General features: G+C 38.1%; 1 protein-coding gene across 4 annotated transcripts in view; it reads left to right on the forward strand.

Annotated features, from left to right (window-relative positions):
* The window catches only part of SMC5 (structural maintenance of chromosomes 5), a 95458-nt gene extending 84009 nt beyond the window's left edge, over window positions 1-11449 (forward strand). For 3 of the 4 annotated variants that reach the window (XM_032427679.1, XM_032427681.1, XM_032427682.1), the window contains 8 exons: window positions 2710-2835; window positions 5549-5593; window positions 5997-6092; window positions 6525-6629; window positions 6852-6971; window positions 8202-8381; window positions 8464-8559; window positions 9669-11449. In XM_032427679.1, coding sequence (XP_032283570.1) covers window positions 2710-2835; window positions 5549-5593; window positions 5997-6092; window positions 6525-6629; window positions 6852-6971; window positions 8202-8381; window positions 8464-8559; window positions 9669-9812 — 912 coding nt within the window. In that variant the 3' untranslated portion in view covers window positions 9813-11449. The remainder of the gene's footprint in view (window positions 1-2709; window positions 2836-5548; window positions 5594-5996; window positions 6093-6524; window positions 6630-6851; window positions 6972-8201; window positions 8382-8463; window positions 8560-9668) is intronic. The other variant, XM_032427680.1, reaches the window with a different exon arrangement.
* The last annotated feature ends 1524 nt before the right edge of the window (window positions 11450-12973 follow it).

Below are 12973 nucleotides of genomic sequence, written 5' to 3' on the forward strand. Positions count from 1 at the left end.
TAGTAAGCTGACTGCATGTAAGTCTACATATGAAGGTGGATACAAAGAGAGAGACCTGTTAGTTGGTTGAGGTTTTGGTTTTTTTGTTCTTTTTTTTAAGCCGTGCACTGCTTTCCGAACCCCACTCCATGTCTCTTATTTATCTTCAGTCAGAGGTATTAAATAAAATACCTATCTGCCCTGCAGGGGTATTGTGATAATTCCATTTAATATATATCAAGGTGCTTAGTGCACTGCCTAGCGTGAAAACAGGGTTTCCTTAAAAAGTATAGGTTTGCATCAGAATATTAGTTACAAGAATTAGAAATTGTTTAATGTGTTTATCCTCCCACTGAATTTAGAAGTTCCTTGCTTTCATCTAATGTTCTCTTCTCTGGCTACCTGCTTACTTCTATCCTGCAACACAAATTCAGGAGACTTTTGTTTATTTAAGGGAGATAGATTTGGGGAGAGGTGGGGTCACGTAACAAGTAAACAGTATTATTGCCATTACTTAATTGCTTACGATCAGAATTCGTAATCTTGTATAGTAAAAAGTCAAGACGCTTACCTTTTTACGTTTCAGATTTGACATTAAAATTTCAAGTTGATATTAAAAGATTACTTTTCATATTTCTAAAATATATATTCTGTATGGTATGTACTAAAACTTATACTTAACGTTTGAATTTGAAATCCATTAAATTGGCATGAAATTTTGAGGCTTATATTTGTATTAAAGGAAAATTGAGGAAGTAATGTTTTTATTTACAACTAGTGTTTTAGTAAAAGTTCATGCTACTTAGAGCTCACATTCCTTTCATACAGAAAATTGTTTTCATTTGACTAATTGTTAAATAGAATACTTAATGGTGTTAATTTTAGGTGTAACATGCTATTTATATTTAGTTAAGAAATTCTGTAAACAATTCCGATTTGTTCCACTAGAGGGCCCTCTTAGAGAAGCTTTTCCTTGTTCAATGTCAATATGCACCTTTCAGGACCAATGAGCTTTCTCAGAATTTCCGGGAAAAGATGATACTATTCTTTCAGAATATGTACCCACAGAGTAGTCCTTTCTGAGATGTTGGTGGGGCATAGTTTGTAAATTTGCCTTTTTTCTCCCCCTTAGGTCTCCCACAGATAAAAAGTTTCTGTTGTCCATTAACTGTTAAAGGCTAGACTCTAAGCAGAATTATTAATAAAGCCTTTTTTCACTAGTCTGACTTTACAGCATTATCTTAGATTATGGTTTGCTCCCTTTCTTTCTGCTCCTTACCTACCCTCCCCACCCTGAGCAGAAAAAAACTCAGCAAGAATTGTGATTTGGGGGGGCTTGTAATCAGCTATCCAGGGAACACATTCTGCTTCTCCTCTAGTCATTGCTTACTTGTTGGTGAAGACCATTCCCCTGTCAGAGCTTCTGTGACCACTCTGGCCTTCCTTCCTGTCCCCCCCCCCCCCCAACTGGCTTTGCTGTCCTCTGTCCAGCCCTCTCCGAGGGGCATGGTGCTGTAATGAAAAGAGCAGGAGTTCTAGAAGCAGGTGTGGATGTGAATCCTGACAGCCTGCAACTAAGTGTGTGAGCTTGGACGAGATGCTTTAATTCTTTTTTTAATGTGCAAAATGGGGAATAATATCACTGTACAGTATTGTGAGAAATAAGGGAATCGTGTGTGAAGCACACAGCACATAAGCTTTCAATAAATAGTAGAGCTGTTTCTTTAATAATAATTAAATTTTCTGTGTCTTTCTCCTTTTTCACCTTTCTATGTTCAGTGCATAATAAAATACTGACATTTAATGGATTCTCAGTAATTATCTGGTGAAGGAATGAATGGGTCCATGAATAAATGATAACTATATGGAAGATCCTTGGACAACCACCAAACACTATTTAAAGGTTCTCTTTACATTCAAGTGCTGAGTTTTCAGATAGGAAGCCTATGTATTGTGTATTTCAAATTGTATTAATTATATATAGCTAAGTTAAACTGTTTCAGAACAAAGCAGATTTAAATTTCAGAGCTCAAGGGGCGCCTGGGTGGCTCAGTCGGTTAAGCATTTGGCCTTCGGCTCAGGTCACGATCCCAGGGTCCTGGGATCGAGCCCCATGTAAGCCTCCTTGCTCAGTGGGGAGTCTGCTTCTCCCTCTCCCTCTGTGTGTGTGCATTCTCTCTCTCTCTGTCAAATAAGTAAATAAATCTTTAAAAAGAGATAAATTTCAGAGCCCTTAAGGATTAATGTCATATGGAATGCTGATGTATTTTAAAGTTTAAGTTCAAATTTAGTATTTGTCATGATTTTTGAGGTATGGCTTTTAGATGATTTGCTTCTTGAAATTCAGTCGTTGATATACAGGCCTACCTCGTTCTACTGCTCTTCACTTCTCTACCCTCAAGATAGGATATAGTATTTCGTTAAATCTGTTATGGTGACCTGTGATGAGTGAGTGGCTTTGCTGAAAGCTCACATGGTGGTAATTAGCATTTTTTAGACATACTGCCATCGCACACTTATTAGACTACAGTATAATAAACGTAGCTTTTACACAGTAGGAAACTAAGACATTGATCTGACTTGCTTTGTTGTGATGGTCACTTTATTGAGGTGCTCTGGGACTGAATCCACAGTGTTCCCAAAGTTCACCTGTAATGTGTCTTTTGATAAAGTAGTCCTCTGACAAAATGGTAACCTACAAATTGTCAAAAATTCTTTATCTTGCAATAGCAACACTTCATTGAGCTGGATGAAAGTCGACAGAGATTATTGCAGAAATGTAAGGAGCTGATGAAGAGAGCTAGGCAAGTATGTAACCTGGGTGCAGAGCAGACGGTTCCTCAAGAATACCAGACAGTAAGTATAACAAGTGTATAAGGCTGCAAGGTCACATGCTGCCTACGTTCTTGGTCAGCTTCAGGTGTGTTAGGCATTGTAACGGGCCATGAGAAACAAAGTGCTGCCAGAAATACAGGATAGTCCCCCCATTTTTAAACTGAGTATGTATGTAAAGTAATTGTGCTTAATGGATTTTCTTTACTATATTCAAACTTGGACATCCATCAGTCTTGGCTTAGTCCTAAAGTTATTAAAGCACGGGCAGCCCCTTACACAGTTACCAGTTCCAGAATATCCATTCTTCCAATAAAACGCTTTTTCCCCCAGGCTACCTTTAAGAGGTAGGGTCAGGAGATAGGGTGTAGTTTTTTATGGAAACCTAGCACTGGTAATTGGTATATAAGAAATGGTAAATAGAAGTGATAGGTTTTAGAAAAAGGTAAAATGAAGATGTTTTTCTGGAAATGAGGGTGTTTATTAAGGCTCAGTGAGACCTGAATCTTTAGGGCTAACATCTGTTGGCAAGAAAAGGAGAAAAGAGGCTTTCCTTCTTTCCTTTCTATTTTCTGTGCTGACATAGTGTTCAGTTAGTAAAAGGAGATTCTGCTTTGTATTCCACGTTCCGCCATTAATTTTGTGGCCCTGTGACCCTGAGTGTTATCTGACAAGTAGGGATCATACCTTGCCTAACATACCCACTCTCAGAATAATGTCAAAATAAAAGAAGAAAATAGAAAATGAATTTTGAGATAAAGTATTTTATCTTAATTTCAATAAATAATGAAATGTCTATTTCCCTATTTCAGTAGTTAATGTCTACTCTCTTTCAATAGCTAATGATATGTCTGGAAAAAAAAGTTTGGATTATAATTTTCAAATCCTCAAAGACTTCACTCTGTTACATCAGACACAGACACCCTAGAGAGGGGTTCTATTTAGGTACATAGTAGGGATTTAGTAGGAACATATATAAGAAATTGAGTGGCTGTTGTTTCTAAAAATATATTAGCACTTCTCCAGATTACATGGAATTATCATAAAATAAGTAAAAGTACAATATCTGTACTATTTTTTTTCTTTTCGGAGAGTAGTATGATTCTACCCTTGATAAGTTATATGGTTCTTGAAAGAAACATATTAGAAGATAATTCATGTATTATGAATGTTACTGATCGATCAGGCATTGAACAAGACCGATATTTCTCTACTGAAGTTTATATTCTAGTCTGGAGGGTGGGGCAGATGAACGAATTAAAAAGCAGAGAGACAAATGTCGGCTATCAAGAGGTGCTAAGAAGAAAAATAAAGCTAAGTAAGAGGATCATGTCAGGGAAGCCTCCTTCGAGAAGATACTATTATAGAGGATTCCTGAATGGAGAGAAGAAATTAGCCAAGTGAGAGTTTGAGGGAAGAGTCGTCCAGGCAGAGCAAACAGCTCCATACAAAGCCCCCGAGGCAGAAGTACATGTGGCATATTTCACATGAGTCTCAGTCCGGCTCAAACAAGATCATCCAGGCACGAAGCACAGTGGAAGTCAGAGCACGGAGGGTCTCGTGGAAGGAGTGCGGGCTGGATGTGGAGACGGAACCCGCTGGAAGATTGTCAAGAGGAGTGATGGGACTGACCGGAGCATGTAGTGGAACACTCTGACTGCCAGGTGGAGAATCCAGTAGGGACACAAGACTGAAAGCAAGGAGACTGCTGAGAAGATGATGGCTTTGGACCAGGCCAGAGAGAAGAGGGGCATGGATCAGGGTGGGAGCCCTGGAGAGGCAAGTTTACCGATATGGGGATCTTTTCAGGACAGTCAGCAGGGCTGGCTAACGGATGTGAGGGCAAGGGTGAGAGAGAGAACCAACCCCTGTGTTCTGCCATTGACTGAGACGAAGAAGGTTGAAGGAGAAGTAGATTTGCTCCAAGTGGTGGGGAGGGTGGGGGACAAGAAGATTTCTCTTTGACCATCTACAACGGCAGATGCCCATTCGGGAGTCCAGTGAGGATGCTGAGCACGTGCTCAGCCCCGGGGGAGAGCTCAGCGGACAAGCCACTTACTGTCTGAAAGCCTGTACAAGTTAAACTGCTTTCTGAACAGATAAAAGACGTAAGATTAAAATACTAGATTCATGTCATATTTCAGGATCTTTGTCAGGGTGTCAAGACTGATTCTGTAGCTCGTACCGTATGAGCTTTGCAGGTTGTGCTGGCAAACCAATGTACCGCTTTCCTCCCAGATGAGAAAGCGTCTGACTGGTCTCTGTGGTCTGGACTCAGAAGGCAGTACAGTTGACCCTCGAACCACACGGGGCCACGTGTATGTGAATTTCTTTTTCAATACAGTCCTATACATGTATTTTCTTTTATGTTTTCCATGATAACATTGCCTTCTCTCTAGCTTACCGTAAGAGTACAGTATATAAAATACGTAGCATTACAAAATACGTGTCACCTCGCTGCTGACGTTCTCGGGAAGGCTTCCAGTCCGCAGCAGGCTCTTGGTAGCCATGTTTTGGGGGAGTCAAAAGTTACACATGTATTTTTGGCTACACAGCAGGGGTCAGTCCCCCTCACCCTGTGTCGTTCGAAGGTCAGCTGTGCTACAGCCAAATTCTGCCATCAGAGTAATTGGGTTCTTAAGATGCTTTTGTCATTCTTCATAAGTACAGTATAAAGTTCTAACTTCTTGCTCTCTTTCAATGCCCCACATATTCTGGACCCATTCTACCAATTCAGCAAGTACCCACCATTCCAAATGGACACAACTCCTCACCCCCCATGGTATGCCGCGCTTTCTTTTTTCCAAGCTCCTCTTTCCCCTCTGTCCTGCTTTTCCGTAGCTCCTTGCTTGAAGGCCCAGAGACTTCTGGGAAAGCGGGGCCTCTCACTTCTCTTAACTCCCTGTAGCTCCTCTGGCATGAACTGGTATTTCCTGTCAACCCCATGTCCTTGTAGGATAGAACTACTTACTTTAATACTCAGCACCAATACTCAGCCTTAAGATGTTCTCCGTGTTAACTAAGCGTAAGCTTTTGGAAGGCAAACAACCCTGTTTAATTCCTTTGACTCCTTGTATGCTAGCATGCTGTTGAACACATAGATACTCAGCAGAATATTTAACTGTTCAAATTAAACTGCTTTTGCTGGACTATTTGTAATTACAGACCATTTTTTTCTCCTTTAGGCTTTCCAGGATCTTCCAAACACATTGGATGAAATTGATGCTTTGTTAACTGAAGAAAGATCAAGAGCTTCTTGCTTCACAGGACTGAACCCGACAGTATGCTTCCTTCCCTGTCGCCGACCTCAGGCCCCGCCACCCCCTCCCCACGCACACCGCGCACGCGCACACGCTTCTCTCCAGTACCCGCCTCCCACTCTGTACTAGAGCTCTTGGTAATAACAAGCTAGACAGCAGGAACAATGTGCTTTAAATGCCAGATTCTGAATCTATTAGAATTTTAAATAGACTCTTCCTAAGGAACACACTGTTCTGTGCCTTTCCTTTATAAAAAGAATCATTGGGCTAACCTGAAATACTGCAGTGTCTATTTTTTCAAGGATAAAAAACACGTTCAGTAGAAGAACATAAATTAATTGCATACAAACAATGCAACACAATTGGCATTTTCTGTTAGTGTTTTAATTGATGCAAAATTTCCCGTGATGTTCTCCTTTGGTGGATTTGTCTTAAATAATTATTTCCTGCCAGGTGGTTGAAGAATACACAAAAAGAGAAGAAGAAATAGAGCAATTAACTGAGGAACTAAAGATAAAGAAAGTTGAACTGGATAAATACAGGGAAAACATTTCACAGGTAATTATTTAACCTTTAACTTTTTTTTCTGTCACGTGCTCATCGTTTATCATATGGGGATGTAGAATAATGCAAACTGAAATGACATGCTTCTAGGAACAAATGCAGTGTCTGTTCTCATGACTAGATTGATACTGATACTGAATTCGTTTTATGGACAGTTTTCTATGAATATAATAATACTTCTTTTAAATTGTGCTTTTATATTGAATTTATTTGCAGGTAAAAGAAAGGTGGCTTAATCCTTTAAAAGAGCTCGTAGAAAAAATTAATGAAAAATTCAGCAATTTTTTCAGTTCTATGCAGTGTGCTGGTGAAGTTGATCTACATACAGAAAATGAGGTAATATTGCATTTGAATCAAATGTTTCCTGGCAAGTAATTTTAATTAGATGCTAAAAGTATGTGTAAATTGTTTATTCTAGAGTTCTACCTGTGAAAACTTCACTTACTAAAAAATTGTTCAGAGGAAGGAAAACACCTATGGGAGTCCCATCAGGGTCACTTTTTTTTTTTTTTTGGTGACATTTGAGACAAGCCTCACTAAAACTCTTTATATCCAGATAGGTAATGGTTATTCAGCTATGAATGATTTGCTTTATAAATCTACCACTGTCCATGTTAGAAGAGTCCTGAAGACATTGGCAAACAACTGAAACACAGCATAGTATCAGTGGTTTCCTTTTTTAAGGGTACACAGGAATGAAAATATTTGGAAATTTGATACTAAAATTCCTTGAGCTGTAAGTTAATGCACTGCCAAATGGTAGGTAAAATCATTTCCATTCAGAAATGTGTAAAGTGATGAACCTGGGATTTGCTTTAAAGTCATTGAAAAAGAGGAGAGGATAGAGTTAGAGATGAAACAGGATTGGTCCTGTGTTGATCATAGTTGAAACTAGTTGGTAATATACTGAGCTTATTTTAGTGTTCTCTCTAATTTTGTGAATGTTGAAAAATTGCCCTAGTAAGTTTTTTCTTAGGACAGAAATGGAGACAATAAAAGATCCTTTTCCTTCACAGCTCAGCATCTTTGTACTTTAGCTTGTATGCAACTTCGCATGTATGTTACGTACGTAGATAGAAAGCAAGGTAGTGCTTTAGGAACTTTGCCCCGTGACTCCTTCACCTGCTTGATGCGAGACATAAGGGTAGCCAACATCATTTCACTTTTCAGTCCTGGTAAGATGGTAGATTCTGCCACAGTGATGTCACCTACAGTCTTTGGGCTTGTTACAGGTAGTAACAAATGTCATTTATGATATACTGCCCACGTGCCAGGCACTGTGCCAAAGCCCTTCTAAGTTTTGTTCTCCTGTTTCATCCTGTCCATTACTCTGTAAAGCAGGTACTTTAATCAACTCTTTCTTACAATTAAACTCAAACAATAAAGTATCAAAGAACTAGTTGCTATCTCAAAGCCTTTAGGGATCTTCAAGGATCTATTCAGATAAAACTTTTATCACTAAAGTTTTTTACTCTTCTGATGGATTTATTCAGTCTATTTTCAAATAGTAGTATGAAATTGCCGGAGAAAGCGGTAACCTGTCAGCAACGTTTTAATGTTCTACAGGAAGACTATGATAAATACGGAATTCGCATTCGAGTCAAGTTCCGCAGCAGTACACAGCTGCACGAGCTGACCCCACACCATCAGAGCGGCGGGGAAAGAAGTGTTTCCACCATGTTGTACTTGATGGCGCTTCAGGAGCTTAATCGATGTCCATTTAGAGTCGTGGATGAAATCAATCAGGTGTGGTGCTTATTCTTTTACTTGGGCTTTATTGTAGCTTATAATCGATTTAAATGTAATCATTGTTACTGTCATTGTTTAGGGAATGGACCCGATCAATGAACGGAGAGTGTTTGAAATGGTTGTAAATACTGCTTGTAAAGAAAATACATCTCAGTACTTCTTTATTACACCAAAGGTAGGTAGTAAGTCATCTAAAAGCACTCATGTACTCAGAAGTCCCCTGTGGCCTCATCACAGAGTATGGCCCGATACATCAGTATGAGCAGAAACACTCCCAAAAAAGATTACAGTAATACTTATATAAAGGGGACAAGTTCCAGTGACATACTTCATCAGAAACCTTATTATTGGAAGAAGAATGTAAGAGGCATAGAATTATGTTCTAGAACCAAGATTTCCTCCCTGCTTTTGGCACTTACTCTTCATCTAGAGAAGTTCCTCTTTTAGTACTTTTTAAAAGAGGCAGGAGAATACGAACCCTCAAATTCTGGCGCTCCTCATTTCCCCAAAAAGACCATCTGGTCCCACTGCCCAGGCGCAGGGGAAATTTTAAGTTACCCTGACCTCCCCTCTCCTCAGATTAACTTGGATAAAAACAGAATTATCCTTACAAAGAATTTTCCATTCTAGAGCTAGAACCATTACAGCAGGAAATGTTCTTTTGTTACGTCTTATGCTGTGGCTAATTTGTAAGACCAATATACTCAAAGATGTGTTTATTAATACTACCGGATTTTCTCTTTAAACTAAGTAGCCATGAAAAATTTCATTGGAGTGCCCATCTTCAGTGTGCATTTTTATTGAATATTATCATCTGTCTTCTTTGCCCAGCAGATTCTCTCTGGAAGAGCCAGACCTGTTAATACTCTTATTTACCAAACACCCTGGCCTATAAGCCCACCCCTCTGGCACACACTTTGCAGGCTTCCGATCTTTCACAGACCATTCAAGTTGTGCTTGTGAAGTATTTGTGGATAAATGAGTTCAAGTATGGATCCTAGGACAGTTCTGAAGGACATACTTCCAGGGTCAACCTGGGCAGTTGTAGGATCTTATTTGGCCTGGGAATGCTGACCAGGCCTCTGTTGAGGATTCTTTAGGCCAGGTGTCAGCTGTGGTAATTCAAGTAAGGATCACGGTCTGGCGGGGTGTAGCTGTTGAATTGCCACCTTCCTAAGTGTTTCATTAATATTAGAAATAACATTTGACTTGACACATGTAAGGTTGGCAAATTGTGCTTCTTAATGTATGGCATCATAGGACCGTTTCTTTTCACACTTACAGCTCCTGCAAAATCTTCCTTATTCTGAAAAGATGACCGTATTGTTTGTCTACAATGGTCCTCATATGTTGGAACCTAACAGATGGAATTTAAAGGCTTTCCAAAGGCGGCGGCGCCGTATCACGTTCACTCAGCCTTCTCAATAAAAGTAAAGGGCGAGAACTTTGGAGTTTTTTTTGGTTAAATCCTGTTTTTAAGTATGGCTCACCTGAATAAAAGGAGATTCATTAAGACTAAGAGATGGGTCATTTTTAGAAACCTGCTGTTCTATACAAATGGGTTGATGGACACTGTAGTAACTTCTTTCTGTGGAACCTCATCTGATAGAAATTAAGTCTTCAGTTTCTGTTGAACTTAAGTCCTTGGCCCACTGACCATGAGTCATTGGGTTCCCATGGTAAAAGGTATTTACTGTTTCACATCACAGGTACGGGGGAGGGGTTACCCATCACAGGAAGTGTGGTTGACCTGGTAATCCTGAGCTTTAATTCCAGAGGAACTTTACTTACTTTCAGAGTCTAAAGGGGACTCTACATCTCAAATCATAGTTTCCTCCCAGTGTTATATTTAATTTTTAAAGAATTGATATGGAAATGTCTAGACTAGTGTATAATAATAATTTATGACAAATCTATTCATTCCTTCCTATTAAAAAGGATTACCTTATCTCCCCTAGGAAATGGAATTTTATGGGCCTTTAAAAAAATTTACAAAACTTGACACCATAATAACTGTATTGGTATCTCTAGGGAAAAACATACTGGGCTTCAAAAATGGTAGCGGAATGTCTTTGGAATGCCACAAGATGGACGCTAGATGATGCAACGTGCAACCGAAAGATTGACAGAAAAAAAATCAAGTAATAAGGGTTTTTAAGGAATAACCCTGTAAAGTGTGTGTGGGTTTGGTTTGGTTTTGATTTTTTTTAATTTAAAGTCAATTGTATTTTACATCTTCAATTTCTAAAAGCATTTTTATAATTATTTTTAGTAAGATTTTTTCTTAAGATTTCATATACTGGTTTCTACAATTTATATTTGAAATTTCTCAGTGTTATGTCAAGAGTGAGGGAAGCACTGATTTGTTTTAAAACATGTTTCTAGAACCTAAGCTTTTAGGTCCTTCCTTACAGTGTTGCTTCTACCCCATTGTCTTTTAAAAAATCTAGTTTAAACTGAGCAGGAATTAGATGAGAGAATCATTTGTTTATCTCTGAGTTACACTAATTAACAGTGCCAAAACAAATTCTATTCTTCTAAAAAATAAAGCTTGTGAGATAGTGGACTAATCCAAGAACATGTCTCTGAACAGCGAATTGGATCTGTGCCAGGAATGACAAAATTTTTTTTTTTTGACTTGACAGCTTGAATAAATTGAAGAGTTGCATTTAATTTGGGTTTTGTAGATTCTTATATTCTTATTAGGTCAAAAAATAATGAATCGTAAGTCTTTATCCTCTCACTTGGACATTTTCTCTTGTAATTTTTTCTTGAAAAAAATTTTAAAAGAGCCTTCTCTTAGCCTAATGCATGTATTATGAACATATTTTAAAATAACATTTTTACTAGTGTAACAACTCATGTAAACATTGAAAAACTTGGTAACCTATTAGTAAGTGGATGTTGTTTAATACTTTGTTTTCCACCAAAATATCTTTACTAATATGTGCTTACTGTCATTTGTTTATTGTCTGAGTTAGTGCTGGTCATCTTATTTCTGCGAAACGATTATCAGTGTGAAAAAGGAGCTTGAAGATGAGGCATGTTTGGGGAAAAAAAAAAGGTCAAGTACATTTCAGTTTACATATGGCAGTAATTACTCCATACTGTGTTTGTAAGCATTTTATATTTCTCTACTGGACAAAGTTAATACTTAGTTTTACATTGGGTTTTGAGCTGTAAAGGAAGAATTATGTATCATTTTAACATACTAATAAGTCTAACACATTATATTCTCAGCCACTTAAAACTTTATATTTTCTGCAGAAGTTGATTTCTAATTACATACAAATTGTAAAAACGCCAAGTGGAAGTCTGATTTGATGAATATATATTTAAAACATGAAGGTGACAGGTATTTTTAATGAGAAAATCTTCATTGATTTGCCTAAGGAGAGTCTCTATTCACAGATTTTTAGTGTTCATAGTAAAAGTAAAGATTTTTTTGCTGCTTTGATTGTTTTTTGGACATGTGCTTATTTTTTTTGGCGTATGAATCTTTAGTATGTGAAAAATGTAATTTTGTCCTGCTATAGTGTGTGTCTGCGTGTGTGTGTGTGTAACTGGGGAAAAAAGTCTCTGTGGGAAATGCTACTTTGTCGGTAATAAATGCATATTTTCATACTCTTTTGGTGTATGTTATTTTAAGTAAGAATTGGTTTTACACTTTCAAACTGATTAAGAGAGTCATTCTGGTTTCACACTTACTGAAAAACAAGTCTGTTCAGTGTGCCTTTGCTGGTCTGTCCCTGGTTAAAAGCATATAAAATTTAGTTCCTTGTCTGCCTGCAAGGGAATTACAGTCTAATAGCAGCAGTGAACACAGCGAAAAAGATTTAAGCTGTCTCAGGAAGCCAAGATACAACATGAGTGTAAACATTTTTAGATTGAAACCCTAGATTTGCTAGAAATATTCACAATCTTTTTGTCTTCATCCATTAAGCTGCTATCTTGACTCAGTTTCCTCATTGTGAAATGAGGATAATACTTTCATTCACAGTTGTCGAAGGGAGCAGGTGAGGTAAGGCACTATGGCACCTGGCATCCTATGGACACTTTATAAATGTTTGCTTTTCCTATTCTTTTCTCCAGCTTTATTGCAATTTTGTATTTAAATTTTTCTAAAATATATTTTAGAGAGAGCACAAGCACCAGGGGCAGAGGGTAAAGGAGAGAATCCCAACCAGACTCTGTGCACTGAGTGCAGAGCCCAATGTGGGGCTTGATCCCATGACCCTGAGATTGTGACCTGAGCTGAAACCAAGAGTCCCAATTCTTAACCGACTGTGCTACCCAGTCCCTCCTTGTATTTTAAATCTTAAAAAAATGTAGTATGTATTTTATACATCAAGGTCCGAGAATTCCCTTTTAAGTGCAGTTAATGTAGCATTTTTATTAGCGTTAATGTAGCGTTTTTATTCTATTTTATGGATTGTGTCAGTTGTTCCAAGGACGTAGACACCTGTAAGTTTTGAGTGGGCCTTTCTAAGTACAGATAAAATTGTGACACACCTTCATGATATTTGAACTCATTCTAATTCCTTTATAGTCACACCATATATTTTGGAAAACTTGTAATTAATACAATT

This window comes from Phoca vitulina, unplaced genomic scaffold (assembly GCF_004348235.1).
Source record: "Phoca vitulina isolate PV1807 unplaced genomic scaffold, GSC_HSeal_1.0 scaffold37, whole genome shotgun sequence".
Taxonomy (NCBI): domain Eukaryota; kingdom Metazoa; phylum Chordata; class Mammalia; order Carnivora; family Phocidae; genus Phoca; species Phoca vitulina.